Raw genomic sequence first — 12,223 nt, 5'->3', positions numbered from 1 at the left:
TGTCTTCAGAGAAGAGCACTCTGAGCACTTGAGGGACAGCCGCGTCAGGCTCACGGACCTTCATTTTCACCTCCTTTATGGCCTTGCTGAAATATTTCTTCACAGGCTCCTGGGACCCTCTGTGGTGAAGGAGAGGCAGGGCCTGAGCAGGCTCAGGGCCCTCTGGATTGCACAATGGAGATTTCCCCAGAGGAGGGGGGGGTGGCGTGATTAACGCAGCAGGAATTTGTTTCAACACCACCCCCTCCCTCCCCACCCCTATGAAAAACCACCAGACTCAAGATGCTGATAAGAATTCTTTTATGTTATTCCAATAAAAAATACATTCATACAGAAATATAACAATCTTGCAAAAAACAATTTCAAATAAAATCTTGTAAAACAAAATTTTACAAAAATCTTACAAAGATTCTTTAGATAACAGGGTGCTTCCAAAAAAAAAAAAGAGAGAGAGAAATTTCACTAATAGAAATTTTTTTTTTTAATTTCAAGCAAAAAGTTTCTGCTTGATTGAGGCTCAGTTATCACCTGAACAGAATGTACTTTCTTACCAACTTGCTTGTTATGGAAATTACAGGCATTGGCGTGCATGGTGCCAGCCTCACCGGGCAGACAGCTCTGATGGGGGTTTCGTAAGTGAGACAAGCCAGTGCAAGTTTTTTTTTTGTCTTTTGTTTACCTTCTTGCCTAATGGAATTGTTATGGCTAAGCACACAGCAGGGCCAAAAAAGGAGTTTTTCAAAATGCAGCAGATCAAGTGCTTGCATTTTGACTTGCCAAAAGAAAAGTGCATTTTCCCCCTAAGCAAAATGAAATGAGTTTTTTAAGGTAAAATGTATTTATCAGCCCAGATTAAAAAATAATAATAATAAAATCCAAATTATGTGAGCTCTCATCATTGCTCATTTCCAGGAAGATCAAACAAAATACCAACCCAGCCAGACTCACACGTGGTGTATATATATATATATATATATATGTATGTATGTATGTATGTATGTATGTATATAAGGAAAGATCCTCACCCACACGTTGGCAGCTGTGGAGTGTCAGCTGTCCACGCCGTGGCATGCCAATTTGGGGAAATTACTCCTCAGGAAAAACTGGAGGAACCTACATGCTGGGAAAAAAATAGCTTCCTCTGCATAAAAAGTGTTCTAGAAAAGAATCCTGTGATTAGCATACTCAGGTTAGATCTTCTAATAAGGTCGAAATTCAAAATCAAAACTAAAGTGTGTCTGAGTCTGGCTGGGGCCCGGGGTTCTGTTCAGGCTACCTCTGAGTGGCCAGTGGTGCCCCATCCCAGACCTGCCAGTGATGACGGGCACAGTCAGCAGACTGGAAGAGATTTAACACCAAGAAACTCTTCAGCAAATCATTAAATTAAAGATAAACCTATATAAAAGTTATAGTTTTCATTTTCACCTCCTTTATGGCCATGTTGAAATACTTCCTCACAGGCTGTGAAATTTTCTAGCTAAACATTCTAGTCTCTCCTTAAAAAAAAATATTTATATATTATCTATATATAATATATATATACACACACATACACATACTGTACACACAAATATACAGACACAAGAATTCCGCCCACTTTTTTAAAAAAGTAGTATACTTTCTGTATTTACCAACAGATAACTAGATAGATATGTGAAACTTGTGCCTTTTAAGCAAATACATTAACATTGGGTTTTTTTTAATACTTCCGCATCTTTAATATGTGTGAAAACATTACATATTAAACACAGCCGTTGTGTGATCTATACAATTGTTGTGCAAGGTCTGTATGAAAGTCTCAAGGTGGCAGAATTGGTCAGATTTTTCAATTATCGCATGTTTTCCATTTTAACACTGACAATCAAGGTGTCTAAAATATTGAACAGATACCGACAATGTTAAGGGAGTTTCTATCCATGTGTTTGTGAAGGAGGACCGTAGGGAGGGTTTGTTTTTCTGTATTATACATCGATACAGTACAATGCCAGGTGAAAAGAGAGCCTTAATAAAGCATGCGTCACCCACACCCCCGTCGAGACCCCTCCCACAGGGGTCACTTGCGTAAGGCACCATTATGAAGGATGAACAGTGCATTAACAGCTAGAAAACCGGAAATTAGTCCTCAAGGCATAAATGAGAGAAACGCAGCTGCATGAGAAAACAGTTTCTAAACATTAGTGGTTTCATCCGCCCAACTGAGAAAAATTTTAGGTTTTTAGTCTCATGTAACATCAGATCAGCAATTGCCTGCCCTGGAGGCTTTCTGACACTCAATACGTGTCTAATTTCTTCAAAGGGCATCACAAAATTCTCCAAAAAGTTAATTCAGGTTCAGAATCATTTAAAAAATAACCCTATGCTGCACAATGCCTTTCTGGAAAGGGGAGTGTTTACAAAATTGAAGGGGAAAAAAAGGTGTGTCTTGCCAGGCCCAGATGGGCGGGGGCCCTGTGCTAGACCAACTGCATCTTAGCTGCCCGTCCCCGGAACTGACAACGCAGTCCTGACTTAAACACGAAAGCATCGAGTTCCCCAGGCCACGCATGACTTCTTGTCTCATAAGAGAAGTTATCATTGTGTTATATTTGTAAATACACAGCTTATACAATGGGTTACAGATGAGCTCTGTTGTAGCAAGTGGAACAAGCTCCTTGACACACTGGGTGTTTCACAGCTGCTCCAGACACCAGGCCCCTCACGCAGGCGTAGGGAGCGCCTGCTCCCCACGCCACGTCACACGTCACACTGGGTCCTGAGTTCGCACTCCCACCTTGCAAGTTTTTCCTTCTTTTTTTGTTGTTTTTTTTTTGTTTGTTTGTTTTTTTGTTTTCTAAGGTGCAGACACCCCCCTCCCCCAGGAAATGATTGGTGGTTACCTCATCTCATGGTAGACTCTGCTCACACTCAAAACATTCAAACGACTCTTTCTCCTGTCTCTTGTAGTTTTGTTACCATAAGGAAAAAAAAGTCTGCCTCACCATACAGTCAGAAATGGACCCTCAACATTCAGCCAACCCAACCACAGACATTCTCAGGGCGCACGCTCACGGCAAAGGCTTCGGAGCCACTCGGAAGGTCAGGGACCAGTGGCAAGTCCAGGGCCATCCACACACCACGCACCACAGGTGTTACGCCGCTTCTCACATGACTTGTTCAGCCCTCAAAAGACCTTCCGAGGAGAGGCCCTGGGGGCAGCTGGGCAGGGCGCAAAGTGGCATGCTTTGGCTGGAACACGCATCCCTCCTTCCACGGCTGTCTCGCAGCCTGGAAGCCTCTTAGCCCACAGGGTTCACCTCTCTGTCCCCTCAGAGGTGTCTCTTCATGTGCAAGGCCAGGTGGTCAGACCTGGAGAAACACCTGGTAGGGAAAATCAGAAGCAAAGTTAGGACTCCGCCACTCACTCCCTACTCCCGCTCCCAACCAACCCCTTCTCTGCCCAGGCTGCCAGCCTCACTCATCTGGAGGGAAAGGTGGGCCTCTCCTCCCATCCTAGCCCACATTTTCAGGTATAGGAATGAAGTCTGCCTCTGATCTATAGCCCTGCAGTTCTTTAGAGAACACGCATGGACTTCATTTCTAATTCTTCAAATATGCAAACCGTCCAAAGGCCGATTGGCAAAATGTATCAACAAAATCCCTCTGTTCTCACACACACTGGCTACAGTTCTTCCTGTACGCGCACAGGTAGTGTTTCTGAAAAGAAACGTCAGCACATGGCAGGTAACCACCCGAGTCCCTTGACCCGTGCCCTGCGCACCTGCGCGACTGCCTCGGTGCATTCCCCCCGGGGCCCTGGCCTGCGGCAGGTTCCGGGGCACTTACCTGTCACAGTGGGAGCATTTAAAAGGCTTGGCACCGGTGTGCTTTCGGAAGTGTCTGGTTAACTCATCACTTCTTGCAAAGCGCCACTCACACCCTTCCCATGAGCATCTGTAAGGCTTTTCTCCTGGGGAGAGAGCACAAGACAGGCAGCCGTGACTTCTCTGAGGCGCCCAGGGGCGGGGAGACTTGATAACACACACAGCGGCCATCTGCAGGCTCACAGACCTGGCGGCCTCCAGAGTTCATCATGCGCTTCGATTAAGGACTGTGTCTGCCAATCTCCAGGGGACAAGCAGGCACTCTCTCCTGACCCAGCCCCAGGCCTCTAACTGCCATCCGAGGGAACCCATGCCACCATGAGCAAAGTCAACATGCAAGGATGACAATTACTCAGACTGGGGACATACTGCTGAGAGGAGGCATCAGCATGCTGGGCCCGCAGCCCTGAGCAGGACAGTTGTGTCACTTTCTCCATGGAAAGTATTTCTCTCCGCACTGCTGTTTCTTTGCTCACAGCGCTTTACAAGGAGCCCTACAGTTTCCTTGGGGACCTTCTACATTTCTACAAAACTGAAGTCATGAATTTCTGGGAAACTCCATCCCAGGCCTCTTAATCATTCTCTAAATGACAATCAAATTACCAAACTGACCTCACTCTTTGGTCATGTGATAAATCTGCACTCAGTACAAGTGTGACCTGGGAACACAGCCGCCACACCAATCCTCCAGCCTGTGCCGGGACAGGAGCCTGGTTTTCGGGCCACTTGTTTCCAGTCTCAGCAATGTCGCCAAGCCCACAGGGGATCCTGGTTTGACCTCTCAGTGGTTGGAACTCCTCTGGGTTAAGAGAAGTTTGCACCACCTGGTCTCTAAGAACCTTTCCAGCCTTGAGCGCTCCACAACTCTTCCCCAGTCATCCTAGAGACTTTTGTCTACATCACAACATTTCATTAAGAGGCCGTTGTTGTTTTAATTTCAGAAAATGAAGGCCGCGAGATGTGCAGAGAAAGTCTCTGTAAAAACCCCTGCTCCTCAGAGCACAAGAGTAAACACTCCCTGCTGCTCAGAACAGCTGGGCCCACTCGAGTCATGCGCCTTCCTCCTGGACACCAGCTCCCTCCGGGTAACCCTCTGTCCTCACCACCCAACATGCACAGACACCGGCGGGTGGGCGCAGTGGCCTGGGCAGAGGTTTCAAAGTCCATGGAAAATGTGATCTGGACTCGTGGGTTTAATCTGAACATGTCAACCATCCATCCAGCTCAAATGTCCACTCTGTAGGATGCTACTCTGAACGCCAGAGAGACCCAATTCCTAGTTGGAAAGGGTCTGAGGAAGTGACCATTTGTCTGCTCTGACCACATCCTGCGGAGCTGGCACGCTCCTCCCCAGGGCTGGGGCTGGGGCAGGGCAGCGGGGCCCACCCGGGACCCTGCAGGGACTGACCTGTATGTGTGCGCTGATGCGCTTTCAAGTGGGAGCTTTTGGTGTAAACTTTCCTGCAGCCATTGAAGTGGCACCTGTGCACCCTCCTCCTGCCGTCTGGGGAGGAGTCTCCATTCCCCTTGTCGCCAGGCTTCCCTGAAGTCCCACTGCGCGCCTTCCCTGGTGAGGGCAGCTCCCCGGGTGCACACCCCCACAGTTGAGAAGGCTCCCTGCTCAGTTCTGGAGAAGACGGCGGCGTAGAGGTAACAGAGGAACTCAGATTTCCTGAATTGACTAAAACCTCGCCAATGGGGTCAGAGGCAAACTTGGCAGGGGGTGAAAGCTCCTCAGAGCTATCGGAGGAGGACTCGCTGCTGACATCTGAGTTCAGGCTGTTGGTCTCTAAGTTGTAATTAAAGCTCGGGCTGATCAGAGGATCCTCGGGAGGACTAGAGGAAATCTTCAGTTCAGAGTCCTCCTTTTTCTCCCGAGCCAGAATGATTTTGGTCCACAGATCTTCCTGGCTATCAAATTTGATTTCCGAGGCTGAAACATAGCAGGGCTCGCTCTGGAGGTAACGTTCCAGCTCCAGGCAGGTCTGTGCGGAAGGAACCAAGAGAAGACATGTGATTGTTACGATGGCAGAAATTAGAACCAAAAGCACATTTCTAAAACCATGCGGGGATGGAGGAAAGAGAAACTGTTGCGGTGTCTCTACAAGGGCAAAAACCTATTGAATTTAAGAATCTGTGTCCTTATGAAAGTTAGAGGGAATTTGTTTTGAAGAATGGGTAAGAATTCAGAAGAAAAATCAGAGAGTGAAACCTCTCTTGGCTCCCCAGTGCTGGACCAATGGCCACAATGAGGGATGATCACTGAGCCATTTTTTTTTTTTTTAGTTGTTATAGTTACCAGTGTTGATGTTTCTACTGAGTTCCCGTAAACCGCAGAAAGAGAGCCAGCCTCACACACAACCCCCCCAACAGGTCTAACCAGATTAGGTGACATTCTCAAGAACCATGTGCAGTAAGGAAAGCCCCACCTTCCCCCCATGACAGGCTCACACTGTGACAGACCCTGCTGGACTCATGGCTGACAACACAAGAGAGCGGACAGCAGGGAGCGGTCTGCTCTTAGGGACAGCGGTGGAACTGCAGAGAAACCACCCATTTCTGTCACTGAGACCCTAGTGTGTTTTCAAAGAATGCCATTCCCAAGTGCAGGGCCGGCCGCGCATGCCACAGAACTTTAATTACTGCTACAGTGGTCAGGGGAAAACAAGGAGCTTCAACAACAGGGCGGAGAAGTAATTCCAGAATGGCCATCTGCTCTGGTCAGGGAGGCAAGGGGAAATTCCTCCACGGCCCTGCTGGGAGTCCCACTACCAACAAGAGCTTTATCTCCTGGCCAAGAGCACGACTGGATGAGTCATCACCCCTATTCTTTCACGCAATGCCAAAGGAGACTTCCTTTTGAGATTTTGACCAGCGGCCAAGGAAGGACCCGGTTCAAATAGACATGCAGTGTAGTGTGGACAGGGCACCCCCCCAGCCCCGCAACCAACCTTTCAAGAAGCTACAACTGCCGAGATCAGCATCCCCTCTCCCCACCATTTCAAACTTTCTAGCCACTGGAAAAGAAAAATGGTAGGAAACATTTTAGGATTAAATTACAACTGCCCTGACTTCCACTAGGATCAGCTGCCTGCATGTCCATATAAGGCTGTCTATACTATCGGTGATTCTACAGATTTAATTTCCACAGCAAACTGCTCTTTGGAGCGAACCATTTTCAGGGCACGTCCGGTCCTGAGCACAGCCCACCCGAGAGCTGGAGCTCACTTAGCCATGTGTCTGCTTCCCATCACCCTGCGTGTACACCCTCCCCAGCCCAGATTCCCGTACCCCAAGCCGAGGGGGAGAAATCACTGTTTTCTCTTTCCCCCTAAAATTAGAAGTCTGAGTTACACTGCTTACTGAGGCTTCTGAGGAGTGGCGGCCATGTATTTTATTGATGTTCCAGAGGAACGGCAAAGCACATTTATTGAGATCTTGTTAAACTTTGATAATCTGGCTAATTTAAGATCTCCATTATGCTAATGGGCACCAGGGACCAGAACGAAGCTCTCAGAGAGAGTTTAAAAGCCTGCAAGGCGACCTGGAGCCAAGTCTGGCCTGAAGCCCAAATCCTGAACGCCGAGGAAACTATTTAGATCCATTTCAATCACGTCCCAGGGAGCAGCTTCTTTGAGGGGAAAAAATTGGGGGAGGGGGGCACCAAGGCAGGAGAGGATTGTGTACAATTAAGCAGGCGTGTGAAGGCTGCAGTGCTGGGCATTTCATCCTTCCTAAGAGCTTTCTAGGCTTTCAAACCCACAGCATATATTTGATCTGGTAATTCACTTTGTGACAAAAAGCAAACAGCACAGCCCAGCAGAGAGACAACACCAAACCCTCCTTCTATCTTTTCTCAAAAACAACGGGACACATGTCACGTCTCTCTCCCCTCCAGCAATCCTAGGAATACGAATATAAGAAAAATGTCAAGTTTCTGAAATTCCCAATGCCGAAAATGCCAGTTCCACGAAAATGCCGGAAACCAACGTTCTTCTTCTCAAACTGAGACTCCCAGCAATTAGGACGGGCTGCTCATTGTCATATGACTGACAAGTCACTGGTATGCAGTTTTGTTTTGTTTTTTTTCCTGGTCAACCAGAAAAACAGATAAGGAAGGAAAAAAAAAAAAAAAAGGCAGATCTAGGAGAAAGAATTCCAAAGAGGGAAAAGACGTTGGGAGTGACTTGGAGTTTAAAAAAAATCTGTTTTGCTGGCAAATTTTTAGATTTAAAACACTGTACGTTTAAGCAGCAAAAAGCAAAACAAAAACAAAATCCCTTCGGAAAAAAAGAAAAGAAAAACTGGTTTGGCATTCAGAGCAAGTTCGTTCCTCTGACACGATCCAGCTGTGGAGTTTGGACCCGGTACAAGCCCGGAACTTGTGCCAAGGCCGGGGCCGGGGCGGCCGCAGGGCTGGTCCCCGCGCGTGGACCGGAACCCCGGGGTTCCGCGGCTGAGCACCGCCCGGCCGCGCGCGCCCCTTACCTGTTGCCAGTACTCCTCGAGGGACGGCAGCGCCGAGAAGTAGCCGGTCTCGTGCACGATCTGGAGCTCCTGGAAGATGCTGCACATTGGGAGCACGTCCATGTCGGGCCGGCCCGGGCGGTCCCCGCGGGCGGACGGGCTGGGAGGCGCGCGGTCCGCGGCCGGAGCCGAGAGTCCCCCCGCGAGCGCAGGGCCAAGTCTCATGCACGCCCGGCCCCGACGCGCCCGCCCCGCTCGCGGCCCTCTCGGTTTTCGCACACGGCGCGGCGACTGCGAGCGCCAGCCCTGCAAAACTTCCCTATTCAAAGCTACGCCGCCGGCTCCCCCGCCCCGCCCGCGCCCCCGCCCCCGCCACGTGACCCGCCGCGTGCCCGCCCCCCGCGCGGCCCAATCCCGCCGCGCCCGGTCCGGGGGCCGCGCGCCGATGATGTCAGCTCCGACCAATCGCGGGCCGCGACGAGCCGCGGCCCCGCCTGGCGTGACCGAGCCTCTCCTGCGCGGGCCTCGCCATTGGCTCGATTCGAACTCTGCCCTCGCGGATTGGAGGGAGGTCGCGCAGGCTATTTTTAGCAGGGTATTTAAGGCGCGGGCGGCCGCGCGCCGGAGGAATCGGCGCTGGGAGGTGCGCGGCCGAGCGCTGCGTCCGCCCGCGGCCGGGGCCGGGGGAGCCGGGCTCGGGAGCCGGCGCCGAGAGAGCCGGGCCGGGCAGTCCCTGTCTCCACGGCCGTTCCAGCGTAGCGCCCTGGAGAGGGGCCTCTCGGCCCGGTCCCCGGACTGCCCAGTGCCCCTCTGACCCTGTCTATCCCTGGCGTCCCCCGCTGGCCCCCTCCAGCCCAAGGCCACCCGGTCACTAGGGTTCTCCCACGTCCTTCATCCCTGGGGTCCCTCTCTGTTCCTGTCCACCCCCAAGGCCACCTCGTCCCCGAAGTCCTCTGTTCCCCTCCATCCCCACGACGCCTTCTCCTTCCTCCGTTTCCGGGGTCCTCTCTGTCCCTTTGCGCCCCCGGGTTTCCCTGTCCCTCTTTGTTCCCCCCATCCTGGGATTTCCCTCTGTGCCCCTCCTCCCCCAGGGCTGCCCCGCCCCTCTCCATTCCTGGGGTGCCCTTCTGCTTACCTCCATTCCTGGGGTGCCCTTCCGTCCCCTTCCACCCCCTTCCTCTGTTCCCAGGGCCACTGAATGGGGGCGGGGAGCTTGCAGACTCTAATTGGGAGAAATGTGTTGATCTTACGAGGGGCAGTCTCAAAGAACCCTCTCCAAGGTTAACAACTAGGTTTTCCCATGAATGTGTAAACAGTTCAAATTAGGTGGAAGTTGACATTTGGTGTGTTTTTTTTTTTTCCATATAAATTATCTCCTAAAATATACCATAATGTTCGTTTTCAAGTAAAATGCCAAGAGCACAAAGAACAGGCAGTTTTACATTCAAAATGGAAAACTGCATTGTAGCTATGCTATTATCATAGTTTTTATTTCAAAATAGAGTTTAATGGCCATGCTTTTAAAGTTTAAAAGAATGGGATATGTAAAAGAATTGTAGAGGGTTTTGTGTGTTCCATGGTAGAAGACAGGAGCTGAGGAGTGTGGCAGGATTGTGAGCCAGTCAGATTCTAGGCAGGGTCTGCGTTACTGTCTTAGTGCACCTGCCCGTGTGGGCCAAGATGAAATGATGAAAGTGTTGGCCTGTGTTTATTATACTTACGCAGTGGTATGGGGTGAGGATGTGCACCTTAGGTTTGAGATGAACCATCCACAAGTTCAGCCCAATACCCAGAACCTGGCAGCTAATAGTACTTGGGAAGCAGCTGGACTGAGGGTAGGGTTTTCTCAGTAATTAGCAGCAAGCTGTGACCTTGGCCCCAGAATTACGGAAGGGAATGAGTCTGCGGGGTGGTGGGGAGGGCTGACTGAGGGAGATGTTGCCTTAGTCAGGGAAGCCAGGGTGTCAGGGGGAAGGGTGTCCCACCTTACCTTTGAGACAAATACTAATCATTGTTTAATACTTTTAAGTGTACATTCCTATAGAATATACATTCAGTGTGATCTGTCATGTCTGCTGCAGGGTAGTTAGACGACTGTATGGCTTATTTTTACCAAAGTGAATCTAATCGGCCATAATGCAGTCACAATGTAATCATAAATATAATTTTCAGAAAAAAAATAAAAAAATAAATTACAAGCAGGGTATGTTCAGACCCAGAATAGAACAAACTGTGTGACTTCCTGCTGCACCCATTAAGCATGCAGCCAGGTATCAGCACAGAAATTTACAGGAGAGGCAGAACTCCCAGGGCAGGGTGGGGTGGGGTAGGAAAGTATAGATGTCTTAAAACAAGGTCATTTCTATTATTATCTAACTGTTTGGTAGGAAAACATCATTTTGTGTGTGTGTATGTACAAAAGCACATGTGCGGCATCTGAACATTGACCATTACACCTGGTTTTTACACGGAGCAGCAGAGTCCCAGAAGGCCAGGTTCATTGGCGTGGGTGTGTTCGGCTTGGTATAGGAAGATGGACTTTGCACTCTGCTTATCTCCGCTGCCTATGTGGCCCTGGTCATGTTATTTAAACAGGAGATTAAAATGTCTATTAGAATTACTTTGGTATAATTGGAAGAGATAACATACTGAAATCCCTGGTCAGTGGCAAATAGTCATTCAGTAAAACGAAGGCAGTTTTGCTTGTTCAACATTTATCCATTTCTAAGTCTACTCTTGATGTGTATCTCATAATCTCCCCACCCCAACACCCCTTTTTAAAGCAGATAAATGAACGCAAATGTTAATAAAATCTGCCTTGCAGGCCACAAAGCACATCAGCAGCAAAGTGGTGCCCACAGCTGTACCCACAAGAACTTCATTCTCCTAAACAGCCCACAACCCCTCCTCCCTGCTCCAGTCCTGGTGGACACCCTGCTTCTCTGCGTCCCACTCCGGTCTCTGCCACTCCCTTCAGATGGCCGGGCCCCTTCTGTGTGACTGCCCGGCCTCCTTGCCATCTGCCTGGGCAGTCTGTCCTTAGCCCTCCACCCTGTGAACCCCTTGCTGAGTGCTCACACGCCCTTCCCACCCCACCACCATATTCTTTCCTTCTCTTCTCAAACTTCCAGACTGCAGGCATTTGCTTCAGACCAGGAAGCTCTTTGCTGCTTTGAGGCAAAATAAATAACCTATTATCTAAAATAAAGTGTGTTTTTGAAACTTGACTTTTAATTTAAAGATTATTTGCATGATACATTGTTTTCAAGTACTGCTGATCTTTCTGTTCTAGATAATTCCAGAGGAACCCTTAAGTCTCACAAATGTGTTCTGAGGATGGTTCCAATCAGGCCCCGATTATATCCAGGGACACTGCTGTAATTCTTGGGCAAGAAGCCAAGTTTGTTATTTTGTCTTCATTTTGGTGTTATTACCAACATATTGTCTATTCTAGAGCACACACTAATATTTCATATGTTTATTTTGGTTATGTAAAGTATTATATAAATTTTAAGAAAGTACTATTGAATATTTACATCACAGGTGCTACTTAAGTGTAAAATGTTCATGTTTATTTACTATCTCATAGTTCTGTTTAAATAGGGTGCTATTTTTTTCTCTCTGTACCTTTTCTTACAAGGTATACTTTTTTCTGTTAGAATAAGACAGTTACTACATAACATGCAAGGTACAGATTCACTCTTTAAGTAACCAGTAGGGCTGAGGATAGCTAATAGGAGGAGGTGTCCTATGAATAATTTCCAGTACATGCTGAACTTTATTTGTCAACAAATGGAGTGTTCTAAGTATGGTGGTGGTGATGTTTGGGGGCATTAGAACTGTCTTCCCTGTCTAAGCTCTTTGTTTAGCAGCCCTCTTTTAAAAAGGTGATTATA

General features: G+C 48.7%; 1 protein-coding gene across 1 annotated transcript; it reads right to left on the bottom strand.

The window, feature by feature from the left end:
* Positions 1 to 283: 283 nt before the first annotated feature.
* Positions 284 to 8,643, bottom strand: KLF6 (KLF transcription factor 6). Its single transcript, XM_053572722.1, has 4 exons — positions 8,349 to 8,643; positions 5,269 to 5,845; positions 3,823 to 3,946; positions 284 to 3,357 (listed from the first exon to the last, which is right to left on the bottom strand). Exons 1-4 carry the CDS (start codon positions 8,550 to 8,552, stop codon positions 3,306 to 3,308), a joined length of 957 nt encoding a protein of 318 aa, XP_053428697.1. The 5' UTR covers positions 8,553 to 8,643; the 3' UTR covers positions 284 to 3,305.
* Between the last annotated feature and the right edge of the window lie 3,580 nt (positions 8,644 to 12,223).

The sequence above is a fragment of the Nycticebus coucang genome, chromosome 20 (assembly GCF_027406575.1).
Source record: "Nycticebus coucang isolate mNycCou1 chromosome 20, mNycCou1.pri, whole genome shotgun sequence".
NCBI lineage: Eukaryota > Metazoa > Chordata > Mammalia > Primates > Lorisidae > Nycticebus > Nycticebus coucang.
Note: the sequence above shows the minus strand (reverse complement) of the source record. Positions and strands in the feature narration are given on the sequence as shown.

Excerpts from the sequence above, each read along its gene's own strand:
- KLF6 (XM_053572722.1), bottom strand. The coding sequence starts at position 8,552 with ATGAGACTTGGCCCTGCGCTCGCGGGGGGACTCTCGGCTCCGGCCGCG. Across the intron at positions 5,846-8,348 it reads TCGAGGAGTACTGGCAACAG|ACCTGCCTGGAGCTGGAACG; the intron begins GTAAGGGGCGCG and ends CCTTCCGCACAG. Across the intron at positions 3,947-5,268 it reads GCATCAGCGCACACATACAG|GAGAAAAGCCTTACAGATGC; the intron begins GTCAGTCCCTGC and ends CTCTCTCCCCAG.